A 12,382-nucleotide genomic window follows, 5' to 3' on the forward strand; every position below is an offset into this window, starting at 1 on the left:
CCTCACGCTAGCAAGATTCTCCGTAAGATCATACTATGTTTGGCACCGGCCACTGAAAGGGCATTACCAGATGTTCAAGCTGGCATCAGAAAGGGTCGTGGCACTGCTTGCATATTGCAAATCTACAATAGATTATGGAAATATTTCAAGAATATCAAAATAATACCTACATCTGCTTTATTGACTACAAGAAACCGCAAGGGATAGTTCAGTTCCCTTTTTCCAGTAATAGTTAAAGCACAGGGTAAAAATCAATGTGCCAGCAAACCCACCCACCCCCTTTCCCAGTGACATCTAGTGGGCATTGTGGTTAACTGATTCTTCTCTAACGCATTAAAGGGCTATAAAAGAGTATAAAATAAATGCTATCAAATACAGTTTATTTGACAAACTTCCAAAAACATTTGGTAGAAAGGAAATTTTATTGCTTTTATAATGAAGAATGTCTCAAAACATTTTAAAAGCAAGATTAACTATTAAACATCTTCAAAACAAAGGAGATCGGAGCTCAAGTAGTTCAACAACAGTCTTTTTCTGGAAGTGTTTCAGTTTAGCATCCTTTAAATTAACGTGGTATAAGATTATGATTGTACAAGATGAGTTTTGTTGTGAATTGGGCTAACAAAAACTATTTGATAACTACAGTCATTAATTGCCCAGTAAAGAAACATGGTTTATCTATATCTATGTTTCAGAAGTACCAGGTTATAGGGAACGGCTATGTACATGTAGCTTTTGAAAAAAAAAGCAATACCATAAAAGGAAGGTATTCTAGATTACAGTACATATGATTAGACAACTATTAAGATTACATTTGACCAAGGAGAATCATTTTACTTTATTCTTGTTTTGTAGAAACTCAAAAGTACACAAATCATATTCTGGAAGATGATAGATTTTCTACCACTATTATGCCCATGTCATTCTTTTTTACCTGAGTTACCTTAAGTAAACAGATTATAATGTGCATTTACTAGTCTGGTTCAAAGCTCTAGGTATAGCCTATGCTCACATGAAATGTGGAGGACCCTCATTCATATCAACCAAAATAATCGGACTGTACCATCCCAGGGCGGAATATACGTGAATCAGCCCTCTTTTGGTATCAGCAGGGAGGGGAGCTGTCCTGGGAGAATTTCTGTATTCATAGTTGTTACTGTTTCATTATTTGGCCCTGATCTCTAAGGCATGGCCACTGCATAACCTCCAATCATTTCCAAATGGCTTTTGTATATCCTGCCAGTAAAATAAATGAAGGCTGCAGACACACTGTTGCTGAACATTTCATACAAAATTAACCTCTATATGGGAAAAGTCTAGTAATGTGCTGACACTTCTAGAGTGCAGTTTTACAATTATGAAGCAGAAAGGGAGCCTGTAAAACATTTGCTGAACGTTAATTTTACAGTGGTCTGTACAGGATGGTAGGTGTAATGTAATTATGTACAGAAGTTTATTTTCATGGTATTTTGTGCAACCCAGTCTCCATTTGCAGTTAAAAGGCTACTGTCGATTCTTCAGCTATTCAGATTCCTTTAATGCAGCTAGTAATGGAGAATATATAAAAAGAGGACCACTGATCCCAAACAAATACTGTGCTACACAGACAGCTGTACATAATTCATACAGTGCATATATCAGAGTTACATATAGCAGCAAGTAGAGACAATGACCTTTACAATTTCTAGGCATGATATACTTTACATGAGAGTGAATATTTCTACAAAAGAAATTGGGAAGGCCTAGGTTTATAGGAAACAACGTCTTCTATTCAGGTTCAGAAAAATAGTGCAGTAGGAATAAATCCTTTACAGTAGCAATTATATAATTCAGAAGCACTGTTAACTCAAACTGTTAAAAAGCCACATACAAAATGAAGTGTTTTTGTACTTGATAGTTATGTCAATCAAGTTTGCTGTAATAATTATCAGAAGTATCCATCTTCTTCATCCTCTTTGTGCTCTGTTTTGCTCCGTATTTCTTGTAATCATTTCCCTCGTTTGATTAATATATCACGGACTTAAGTAGAATGAGTACACTTGAAGCAATTTTTAGCTAAAGTCATACTGATGAAAAACACAGGTGTTCCGTCACATTTACGAGGTAAGTTTGGAATAATTTGGAGGAGAAAATTTACGTTTTAAATACTTCAGAATATAAAGTGGAAGACAGCTTACTATGGTGATGGCTGACACTTTCCATAGGAAGGTCACTGTTGTGATAAAGGCAACATCTATGGGAATAAAAAGAAAAGGACATCATTTATACAGGAAAAAAAGGAAGGGCAAGATCATTAAGTAACACTGACGCATTGTGACATGTTTTAGGAAGGACTGCAGGGTTAGATACTGTGCTTGGATGGCAGACTAGCAGAAAATCTGAGAATTTTCAGATCAAAAGATCAAAAGCAAAAGAAGGGAAGGGAAGGGAAGGGAAGGGAAGAGAAGAGGGCAGTGTTGCCAAGAAAAGAACATGGACAACTGTAGGAGAGAAGTTTGATTCAAGACAAAATCATTTATTTTGAAATAAATGCCAGGATATAATTAATTTTAAATCAAGTTCATTGTTACATGACTTTTCTAAAAATGATTTTTATCATTCCTTTGTTTTGACAGCGGTCCGAATGACACGGCCATCAAGACAAATCTGGAAATGTAACTCTATCATGGTTCAAAGGCAAACACAACAAAGAACAGAAGCATCTCTTCAAGATCAGATTGCTTTAATTTTATGTATTCACTTTCTGAACAATTAATTTGGAATAACGTTTTAATTATGTACATCTCTTCATGAGTCCTTCTTCACAAAATGTTATTCTTGTATGTTACAATAGAAATGTATTCAACATATGAGAAATACCATAAATGCAACTTTGTTTTTGTTCAGTTTAGTATCTCAGAGACTTACTGCGATCCCCTCATATTTATTTTTATTTTAAAAGTAATGGAGAAAACTTTTCTTATTATAATAACCATCACAGTACAGTTCTTAAGGATATAATTTTATTAAATCAAGTACAGGTAATGTCAACTTAGTGATCATTCAAAGTTGTAGCAGCACTGAAAAAAGTGACTTATGACCATTTTTTCATGGTTGTAACTGTTGCAGCATCCCCATGGTCATATGATCAAAATTTGGATGCTTGGAAACTGGCATGTATTTATGACAGTTGCAGTGTCGCAGAGTCATATGATCACCTTTTGCAACCTTCTGACAAGCAAAGTCAAATGAGAAGCCAGATTCACTTAACTACGATGTTACTAATTGAATAACTGTAGTGATTCACTTAACTGTGACAAGAAAGATCGTAAAATGGGGCAAAACTCACTTAAGAAATTTCTTGCTCAGCAATGGAAATTTTGGGTTCAACTGTGGTTGTTAGTTTACAAGGACTATTAGTAGTAGCGATGATCCAATTACAAATTGAAAATTGATTCAAATTGAGTCAGTGTTTCTTGGCTTTTTGACAGGTCCAAATACTGTACTTCAACTTTGTGTGTAAGTGTATGTAGAGAGACCAAGAGAAAGACATACATACAAACTCATTCTCCTTCAAGTTGCCTTTTTTTTAGGTTAAGATTTTCAAAGTGGCATCTTAAGGAAATAGCAACAATACCTACCCAAGAAAGCTCCCAAAGACACTCTGCCTATACCTGCTCCAGTAGGGCACAAGAAGAAAGGACAGATTCACAGAAGGGCAGAAAAGTAAGAGAAGATAAAACCATAAAGGAATTATTAGTAAGATTTAAAAGACAGAAAGAGATTAATAGCATCTAAATATTGATATATGCGTGTACAGTAAAATATAGTAAAAATGAAAATGAAAATTATTTTTAAAATCTATTGTGTTAGAAAATACGTTAGCTTAACAGAAATCTGAATTCAGCTCTTGAAGGATGGGATCCTAGTATGTATGAAAGCCTCTGAAATAAAATTTAAGACCTTTATTATTAAATACATTTCTTTTTAACAAATTTTGTAGAGCTATAGCAATTCAGCGCTCTGGATAATAAAATTCAGTTATTATTGAAAAGAATTTCCTAAAAAAATTGTGTCAAATTACTCTCCATATCTTAGATGCATTTATTAGGTTTTCCAACATGCATCATTTTTTTTACAAAAAGCAGCTAAGTATTATACATGTGGGAGCTACTCACCAAAATATTCATTAAGGAATGCAAGAGAAGCTACATAGCAGCAAAGACTAAAGATTTCAGCCACGATCATTAACCAGTGCCAGGTGCGTATAGTGAGAGCAACCATCAAGAGCTCAGTCAGGATCAGTGCCGTGAAGGAAATGGCAACAACATGGACAAATTCAGATTCAAAAAGCAGGAGGGCTCCATACATCAAAATGCCACCTAAGAAACACGGATGTACACATTTTTATTACTGATTCACTTTACAGACTAGCGTGACATGCATGTGCCCTACAATAGCAGCTTTGGATTATTTCACTACGAAAAACTATTTGCAATCATTTTGAGAACACTGATGTAAAAGTTAAGAACTAGATACATTCCAGCCAGCATCTATAGTAGAAATAAGTTACTTTAGTTTAGGGGAACGACATGCTTTCATTTATTTGTGAACTTAAAAAGATTTTTTTTCTTCTTTTTTCATTGTTAGTGTTGGATGTTTTCTGTTTTGTATTTTATTGTTGTTGATAAATGAAAATAAATATGTTAAAAAAGAAACGTATATTCTTAACTAATATTTACAATGCAAACTTTTTGAAATAAGATTCGTAGAGTGCTATGGGAAAAATTATTGTGCAGTATATGAAATTCAAGTGAATGTTTTTCTGATTGTGTTAGTTAGAATTTGATTAAGTCCATTCAAATATTTCCAACCCCCATGATCTCACATTATTATGCTGACTATACCCCTGACATTCACACATTCAAAAGAGGATTTATACATACGAACCCAGTGCAGAAATCCCATAAAAACACCTTTATGATATTCAACTATCCATATGGACTCAGGGGACATGATCCAATGCCCAATCATGCCTACACTCAATTTTTCATGCAGTAATGCATGAAAGGAATTCATCTAAAAAATCTCACTTTAAAGTGGCATGCATCAAACAAACATGCAAACTACCTATGTGGCATTACAAAGAGGTTTTATGTTATTTCAGTATCATATTTTAAACATCTATTAAAATAATGTGAATGAAACATTAAAATGAAAATGTAATTATGAAACTCAAATCGTACTGTTCTTTAGTTCAGAAAATATGAAGCAGAACTTAACCTTGATAAATACTGATTAAAACCCAGATGAGGAAGGTCTTAAATGACAAAGATCGTCCCTAGAAGAAATAACAAAGACAAGGTTACTCAAAATTGCAGAAAAAGACATCTGACGCACTAAAGAAAAGGAGAAACAATCTTCATTTTGGTCTGTTAAGAACCTTCCCAGTTGTTAGGAACTCAACAACTATAGTACAAGAATACAAGAAACCCAAACTAACACAAAGGAGTTGCAAACATCTGACTTCTTTAGACTTATTTCTCAAGCTTTTCACTGCTAGGGACATGGAAAATAAGATTCTCAGTTTTATAAGTCAGCAGTCGCCAACCGGTGGGCCGTGAGAAAATTTTGGTGGGCCACAGAGAAATCTCACCCCCAGAGCACCCCCACAACGTAATCCAGTCTGCGCAGAAACACAAGGCTGCGCTGCCCATATGGCCCAGCCTGCCCACTCACTTGTTACCCGGTAAACTTGCCTGCTAAATGGCTATTTTTCCTTTTTCTGACTATCATCTTTTCTGCTGTGCCAGGAGATTTAGGTTAGCTAGGAAGCAGGAAATGGTTGGATTTCTTGTTTTCTAGCTAGTCTTTAGATCTTCGGCTCAGCACAGATGAACCTCCCTTAGGACTGAAGGTTTGCTTGCAAGCAAATTCAGTGCAGACTCACGGTAAGCAAATTTGAGAGACTGAGCTAGCTGATGGCAGATAGATAGATCACTGAATGATTCTGTGAGCAACTCAATCTGCCTGCTTTGCCTGATTTTGGGTAAAAGTTGCTCTTTTTTAAAATAAAAAATTCAAAATTTACATGCATGGTGTGTTGTGAGTTAATTTTGTGAGTTTGCTTGCAAGCAAATTTTATGTGAAAGACTGAGCTAGCCAATGGCAGATAGATCTCTGAATGAATCTGTGATTCTGTGAGCAACTCAATCTGCCTGCCTGCTTTGCCTGATTTTAGGTAAAAGTTGCTCTTTTTTAATAAAAAAATCAATATTTATATAAATATTTATAATATTTACATACAAGCCATGCCCACCCAGTCACATGACCACCAAGCCACACCCACAAATTAGGCCACACCCACAGAACTGGTTAGTAGTCCCTGGGATCTAAAATTATGAGTTTGGTAGTCCCTGAGGTCCAAAAGTTTGGCGACCCATTATAAGATATAGGCTACAATCAAGATATTTGTTATTGAAAGTTAGTCTTAAAATGGTTCTAGATTAAGTATATTAGCCAAGAGTTCAGAAAACCTTTAAGACAGTACTACGTCATGATGAATGAATGCCCATGCATATCTAGAATGGCTGAGATAAACCCACTTGAGATATGGCTTTATATTATGATATACTAGGTAAGTCATTTAAACAACACTGTACCATTATTTTAGTGATTTAACAAAATACTAATAACCAAAAAGATTAAATAGATTGTGTACATTTTATTTTAGACACTAAAGGGCTCGTGTTTGTGGAAAATGAAATTAAAAATGCATTCTTGGGGACAAAAAATCCAAAAATAAAAGCAATTTTTGTCAGTCACACAGATTATTATATCTGCACAAGTGATGCAAGCTTGCAGCAAAATTTTATTGGTTTTGATGTTTAGGGATTAATTTTAGAACAGTAAAATTACACTGGTATATTTATTGTTTTTGTAATCATGTGGATAGTTTTCTGCTGTTTCTTTCCCAGATTTGTCTCTAGTCTCCCAAGCTAGCTTACACCTGATGTATTCCCTTAGTTTTCTTTAACCAAATACTAAGAGATTCAGCCTGTTTAGCATTTGAGAATGGCCACAATCATTGGGTTCTGTCAAGGAAAGAATTTTATTCAGGATTACAACAAGAGTACAGCCAACTTTTATTTTAAAAGTGAGCAAAAAACAAAAAATCCAAATAGTGAATAATTATTTGTAATAGATGCTCAAAGAAGGAATCTGGTCTTTAGATTTTTTGATAGGAAAAAAGTAGACTGTAAACCCCTGAAATATTTTTAACTTTAAAAACAAAAGCAAAATGTGTGTGAGTGTGACATCACTGATTTTTCTGGAACTTTATTTTTTTGCCAAGCAAATTATATCACCTAATTTTCTTCCTACCCTCTACCCAGAATTTTTACTAGCCTCCTTACAGACAGTATACCACTTGGTTTGCCCTGAAGCTACCAGCTTCCATAAACCATTAAACATCTGATTCTTTCCCAATGCAATGGGCCAGGTAATTTGGCGAGAACTCATCTTGGTATCGTGGTTGTGTTTTTGAGTTGTTCCGAAGATGTTATGTTGTCTCAAGTTATTTTTAAAATTTCATTCTTTGTTGTTAGCTATTTTTAATTAACTGTTAGCTGCTCAATGTAGTGTGTGTATAGGGAGTGGCTACACATCACACTACTCTCCCTTCCAACCAAACAATCTTTGGAGATTTTTCATCAGGAATAAGGAATTGTTCTTTTTTGCCTTGTGTCTTATCTCCAGTTTATGTTCAAAACAAAAAATTCCAGCTACATGCGTGATTTGAGTGCTCTCACCTTGGTAAGATCTTTATAAAGTTCAGGATACAATAGTGCCATTTCTGGTTTTACATCTTGATCCAACACTAAAGAGAAGACTGGAAACATAGTATATATGGTTGCATACCTTAGAGAAAAACAATTTTAAAACAGTTGAATATTGTTTAAAGCCACATTCTTTACATAAAGTGCTTCTGTTTGAAATAAAATTTTTGAAGCTTTGTCATTGCTACTTACCCCACCATTAGGAAACCCTGGTATAGAGGAACAGATGCAAAATAGAAGACAGACGAAAACACAGCCTAGAAAAATATAAGCAGTTACTTGGAGATTATTATACACCATATAGCATTGTGGAATGCATTATCAAAGTTAGAAAAAAAGGCTCTATAAATTGTTTTCCACATAAACAAAAAAAATAGGTACCTGCATAGTTGAAATAATAAGGCCTCTGTGCATGACAAATTGACCTAGAGCTGCTGATCTTTTGTAACTGTTTCGACCATGTACCACCAGCAGTCTACCAATGTGTTTAAATTGTGTTATAGAAAAATCAGCAGCCAAGGAAGCTTGTTTCCCTTCCTAAATAAAAAAATAAAATGATCAATGTAGATATCAGTGTAGCATTTTGGATCTATATCTATATCTATATCTATATCTATATCTATATCTATATCTATCTATCTATCTATCTATCTATCTATCTATCTATCTATCTATCTATCTATCTATCTATCTAGATATAGATATATAGATATAGATACACACATGTAAACCAAGAGTAATTTGAAATTCGAGCAATAGTGGAAGAACTGGTAATTTACTTAGTTTGACATTCTCAAAATGCTTAGGTTAATTCGGAGGATAACTTTCAAAAAATTCTAGAACAAGTATGTCTAACCTGCAGTCCAGAGGCCACATATGGCCCTGGGCAGCTTGTAATGTAGCCCACAAGGCTGTCAACTTTGAACATTATCATGTGATTTTATATTATAAAACTATACATTTTACACAAGGCCCAAGACACTTCCTCTTCATTCAATCCAAAGCCGAAAGGTTGCACACCCATGTTCTAGAACTAAGATTTTTTTTGGCAGAAATCAGGCATTTTCAGAATTGTCCTATATACGATATGAATACTATACCTCCATCAGCTTTTGCCAAAATGAGACCCCAAATTCAAGTACTACTTTTGAGGGAGAGAAGAACAGGTTGCTTAAATTTATAGATCACTTGAAGAAACTCAGTTACGTATCTGTAAATCATGCATTTGGTGTTTTGCCTGAAGGGTAAAGAAGGTTATCACTGAAGCACTACTGACAGTGTTGCTTTCCCTAAAAAGGCATGCTAAACTAAGTAGACAATGACCATGTACTGTATCCTGCATTTGCTGAAAAGAATTATAGAAGTTAGAGGATAGCAGCAAGTACAGAAGTTGAAATTTTTGTCTTCACTGATTTATAAGCATCTGTGCTACTGCTGCTGCTGCTGACTTGTTTGCTGATGAAATAGATCAAATGTTCCCCAAAGAACATTATTAAGTTGATAAAAGCTCCACTAGGCCTGCCATGTTTATATTCTGCAGGATTGGCTTAACATTTCACCAAATAATGTGGCATCTGTTTGGACCTTGGTGTCGCTGTGTTTTGGGTGCGGGATATGGGCAGAACTGAACTGTGGAAGATACCTGGTAGCCTGGATGGCAGATGGTTTGAGTCTTAATCTCCTAGCCACTTTTGTCAGCTCTTGTCATTAGAGGGTGTCAACTCTTTAGGGGCTAAACAATTCTCACTTTTAAAGGGTTGAAATTCTAGGCCTCCTGGATTAGACCCAACAAACTTAGCCTATGTCTGTTGGGTCTACAACTAGAAATAAGAAATACATGTCACCTTTTCTCCTGCCAGTCAGAAAGCAGAACTTTCGCAGTTGAAATGACAAAGGAGACTCCTCCAAAAGAGGTCATGATATGTTAAAAAAAAAAAGGAATGTGTCCACTTTAACTGATATATTATCCTGTATTAAGGACTACACTGTGACAAGAAAGCAACAATATCTAACTCATTTCTGTTTTTATCCTGTCTGCAGAATGCTATCCAGCAATCCTATTTACAGTGATTTAGTCCCAACCAGAGCAGTATCTGAAAGACTGTTCTGAATATATCAGTCCTCTGAGATAGTCGATATCAAGAAACAAGCATGACAGGAATTCTAGAAATGCTCCTCAATGTTGCAAAGTAGAATAGCAAAATCTTGAAAGCCTGTCAAGAGTTTCTCCCCGAGTTATACCAAACAAAATCAATACAGAGTTATTTTGAGTTATTTTTATGCTTTCCTCTTTCTCAGGAATGAGTAATCTTTTCTGAAATCCCCCATAATTATTGCTCATTCTTCCCCCATTTTCAAGGCCAAATTTATATTTCTCTACACCACCTCTCCTATCAGAATCACTTCCCCCTCTTCTCTGTGAAAGGCAGGGTACCCTCCTGGGCACTATTTAACAGAATAAAGCATTCAACTTATGTCAGATTCACCCTTGCAATCTTCCAAAGACAAGCTAGGTGTATAAAATCTTCTTCCAGAGAGAGGCTTGAAATCTTGAGGAGCTGCAGTATCTGATCTATCTACTGAAAGTACAAATCCATTATGGGCTGCCCACCTAAACAAAGCAGATATAGGGAATCCTCACTATATACGTGACATTTTCAAAGTGTAGCCTATGAGGCCATATGGCTGGTCTGGCAAAAGGCTTCACAAGACATTTGTAAACAGGAAGAATAAAGCCAGAGAAGAATGAAACAAAAATATAAAATAACTAAGTAAAAGGTCAATCACACTAAGCAAATTAAATAAAATTATTTAGAAAGTAGTCTGAGAACTCTGATGTTTTGTATGATCAGAAACAGGAATTTAGATTGGGGGGAAAATTATACCAGTATATACAGTGGTAGTAAATTAATGAGGTCCTAAGAAATTCAAATTTGATAACATGAGGCACATTTAGAAAAACTGTATGTCTTACTTCAGAGGCCATAAGAAAGAGATAGCGAACGCAAAGATCTATTGCATAAGAGAAGTCTGTTTGCATGATTATCACAAATCATGATGTCTATAACTTGAAGCTGTTGATCCTAAAATATTATTATTAAGAGCACATTTAATCTAATTTATAAATATACCTTTCCTTCAATTCCAATTCCACAATCTGCTGCCTGGATCATACTGACATCATTTCCTCCATCGCCTGAAAAAACATGTGCAGAATATTTAAGTTTGGCTTGGCAGTGTTTCATATTTACTAGCTGAATTTCATTTCACCTTAAATTTCTATAAAGGTATTTGAATTACATTTTTAAATTAAAAGCGGTTTTTATTTTTTCAACTTAGGAAAGCAAAAAAACACAAAAGTAAATGTGCTATTGCACCTTTGTTGCTTAAAAATATTCCAATTTTCTATGTATAAATTATAGTTCAGAAAATAAAAAAGTCATTTTGTATAATAGGCTGTTTCAGCAAGCAAAAAGTTGGAAGGGAGATGCTATGATTCCTGCCTCAACATACTACTAGATGCCAAGGTGCCAGGGGAAAAAATTTGTAACTTAGAACCAATATGGTCATCATTTGTGATGGTTGAAGATGTCACTTGTCATGTGCTGTGCAGGTCTTATTATCACTATTTTCCCTTAACCTGGGGAGATATATCCAGAGTTGTCCTATTAACTACAAAGGAGATTTACAAAATTTAGAAAAAAGCAACTTTTGCTTTCAAACCCAAAGCTATGTATAGTCCAATAAAATACTGGCTGACAATTTCAAAACCTGGCTGGTCATTGTTCTGAGGTTTAATTGTACTTGCTTTAACAAAAATCTTGACAGAACAAAGTGAAATAAATGTTCCTTTATTATGTTTAGCATTTTATTGAAAGGATTGCCAAATCATCATTTTATTTTTACATGATAGTGTGGCAATTTTCTTAAAAGATTCATTTATTTTTCATTATTGTGACTAGGAGGCTAAAATAATTACTTTCACAATTGAAAGGAAACCAAAATGGATACAAACCTATTGCACATGTACGCTTTCCTGTGTGATGCTGCAACAATTTTACAATGTGAGCTTTTTGGGTGGGAGAGCATCGGCAGCAAACTACAGCTGGACACTGACATGCTAGTTCTACAAATTCATGTTCATAGTACTTCAAACATACCTACAAAAAGAAATACACATTACTATATTACCTTTTACATCCCAAATTCTTTAACTTTAACTTACAATTTGTATTTTACTTGTAGCTTACAATATTTATTTGTGGTGTACGACTTCACAGCTGGTTTTACTTTAATCAATTGTGATTTGTGTATTGTTTTGCTGGTCTATGAAATGACTGACTGTCATATAGTGAGGAAAACTTTATGCTCAGATTGAGCACCTGTTTTGTGCTTTACTGCAATAGTTGTTGCCCCTCCAACTTTCCCATTTCCTTCTTTTCACTAGAAGGAATGAAATACAAGGTCAATATTCTATCTTACTACGTAATTTGCTGCTGAAACCTGTTGTGCCTTGACTATGTGCCATCAAATCAATGACAATTTTTAGCAGCTATGTTAATGTT

At 34.8% G+C, this 12,382-nt stretch overlaps 1 protein-coding gene across 4 annotated transcripts in view; it reads right to left on the bottom strand.

Moving 5' to 3' along the window:
• Positions 1-403: 403 nt before the first annotated feature.
• ATP9B (ATPase phospholipid transporting 9B) overlaps positions 404-12,382 on the bottom strand; it is a 138,311-nt gene continuing 126,332 nt past the window's right edge. For 2 of the 4 annotated variants that reach the window (XM_026699472.2, XM_026699470.2), the window contains exons 22-30: positions 11,833-11,977; positions 10,949-11,013; positions 8,199-8,354; positions 8,010-8,074; positions 7,791-7,899; positions 5,263-5,320; positions 4,158-4,361; positions 3,621-3,653; positions 404-2,233 (exon numbers count right to left, since the gene is read on the bottom strand). In XM_026699472.2, the coding sequence (XP_026555257.1) occupies positions 2,097-2,233; positions 3,621-3,653; positions 4,158-4,361; positions 5,263-5,320; positions 7,791-7,899; positions 8,010-8,074; positions 8,199-8,354; positions 10,949-11,013; positions 11,833-11,977 (972 nt within the window). In that variant the 3' untranslated portion in view covers positions 404-2,096. The remainder of the gene's footprint in view (positions 2,234-3,620; positions 3,654-4,157; positions 4,362-5,262; positions 5,321-7,790; positions 7,900-8,009; positions 8,075-8,198; positions 8,355-10,948; positions 11,014-11,832; positions 11,978-12,382) is intronic. The other 2 variants (XM_087930998.1, XM_026699471.2) reach the window with 1 other exon arrangement.

The sequence above is a fragment of the Pseudonaja textilis genome, chromosome 3 (assembly GCF_049901715.1).
Source record: "Pseudonaja textilis isolate UNSWEBS1 chromosome 3, rPseTex1.2, whole genome shotgun sequence".
Taxonomy (NCBI): Eukaryota; Metazoa; Chordata; class Lepidosauria; order Squamata; family Elapidae; genus Pseudonaja; species Pseudonaja textilis.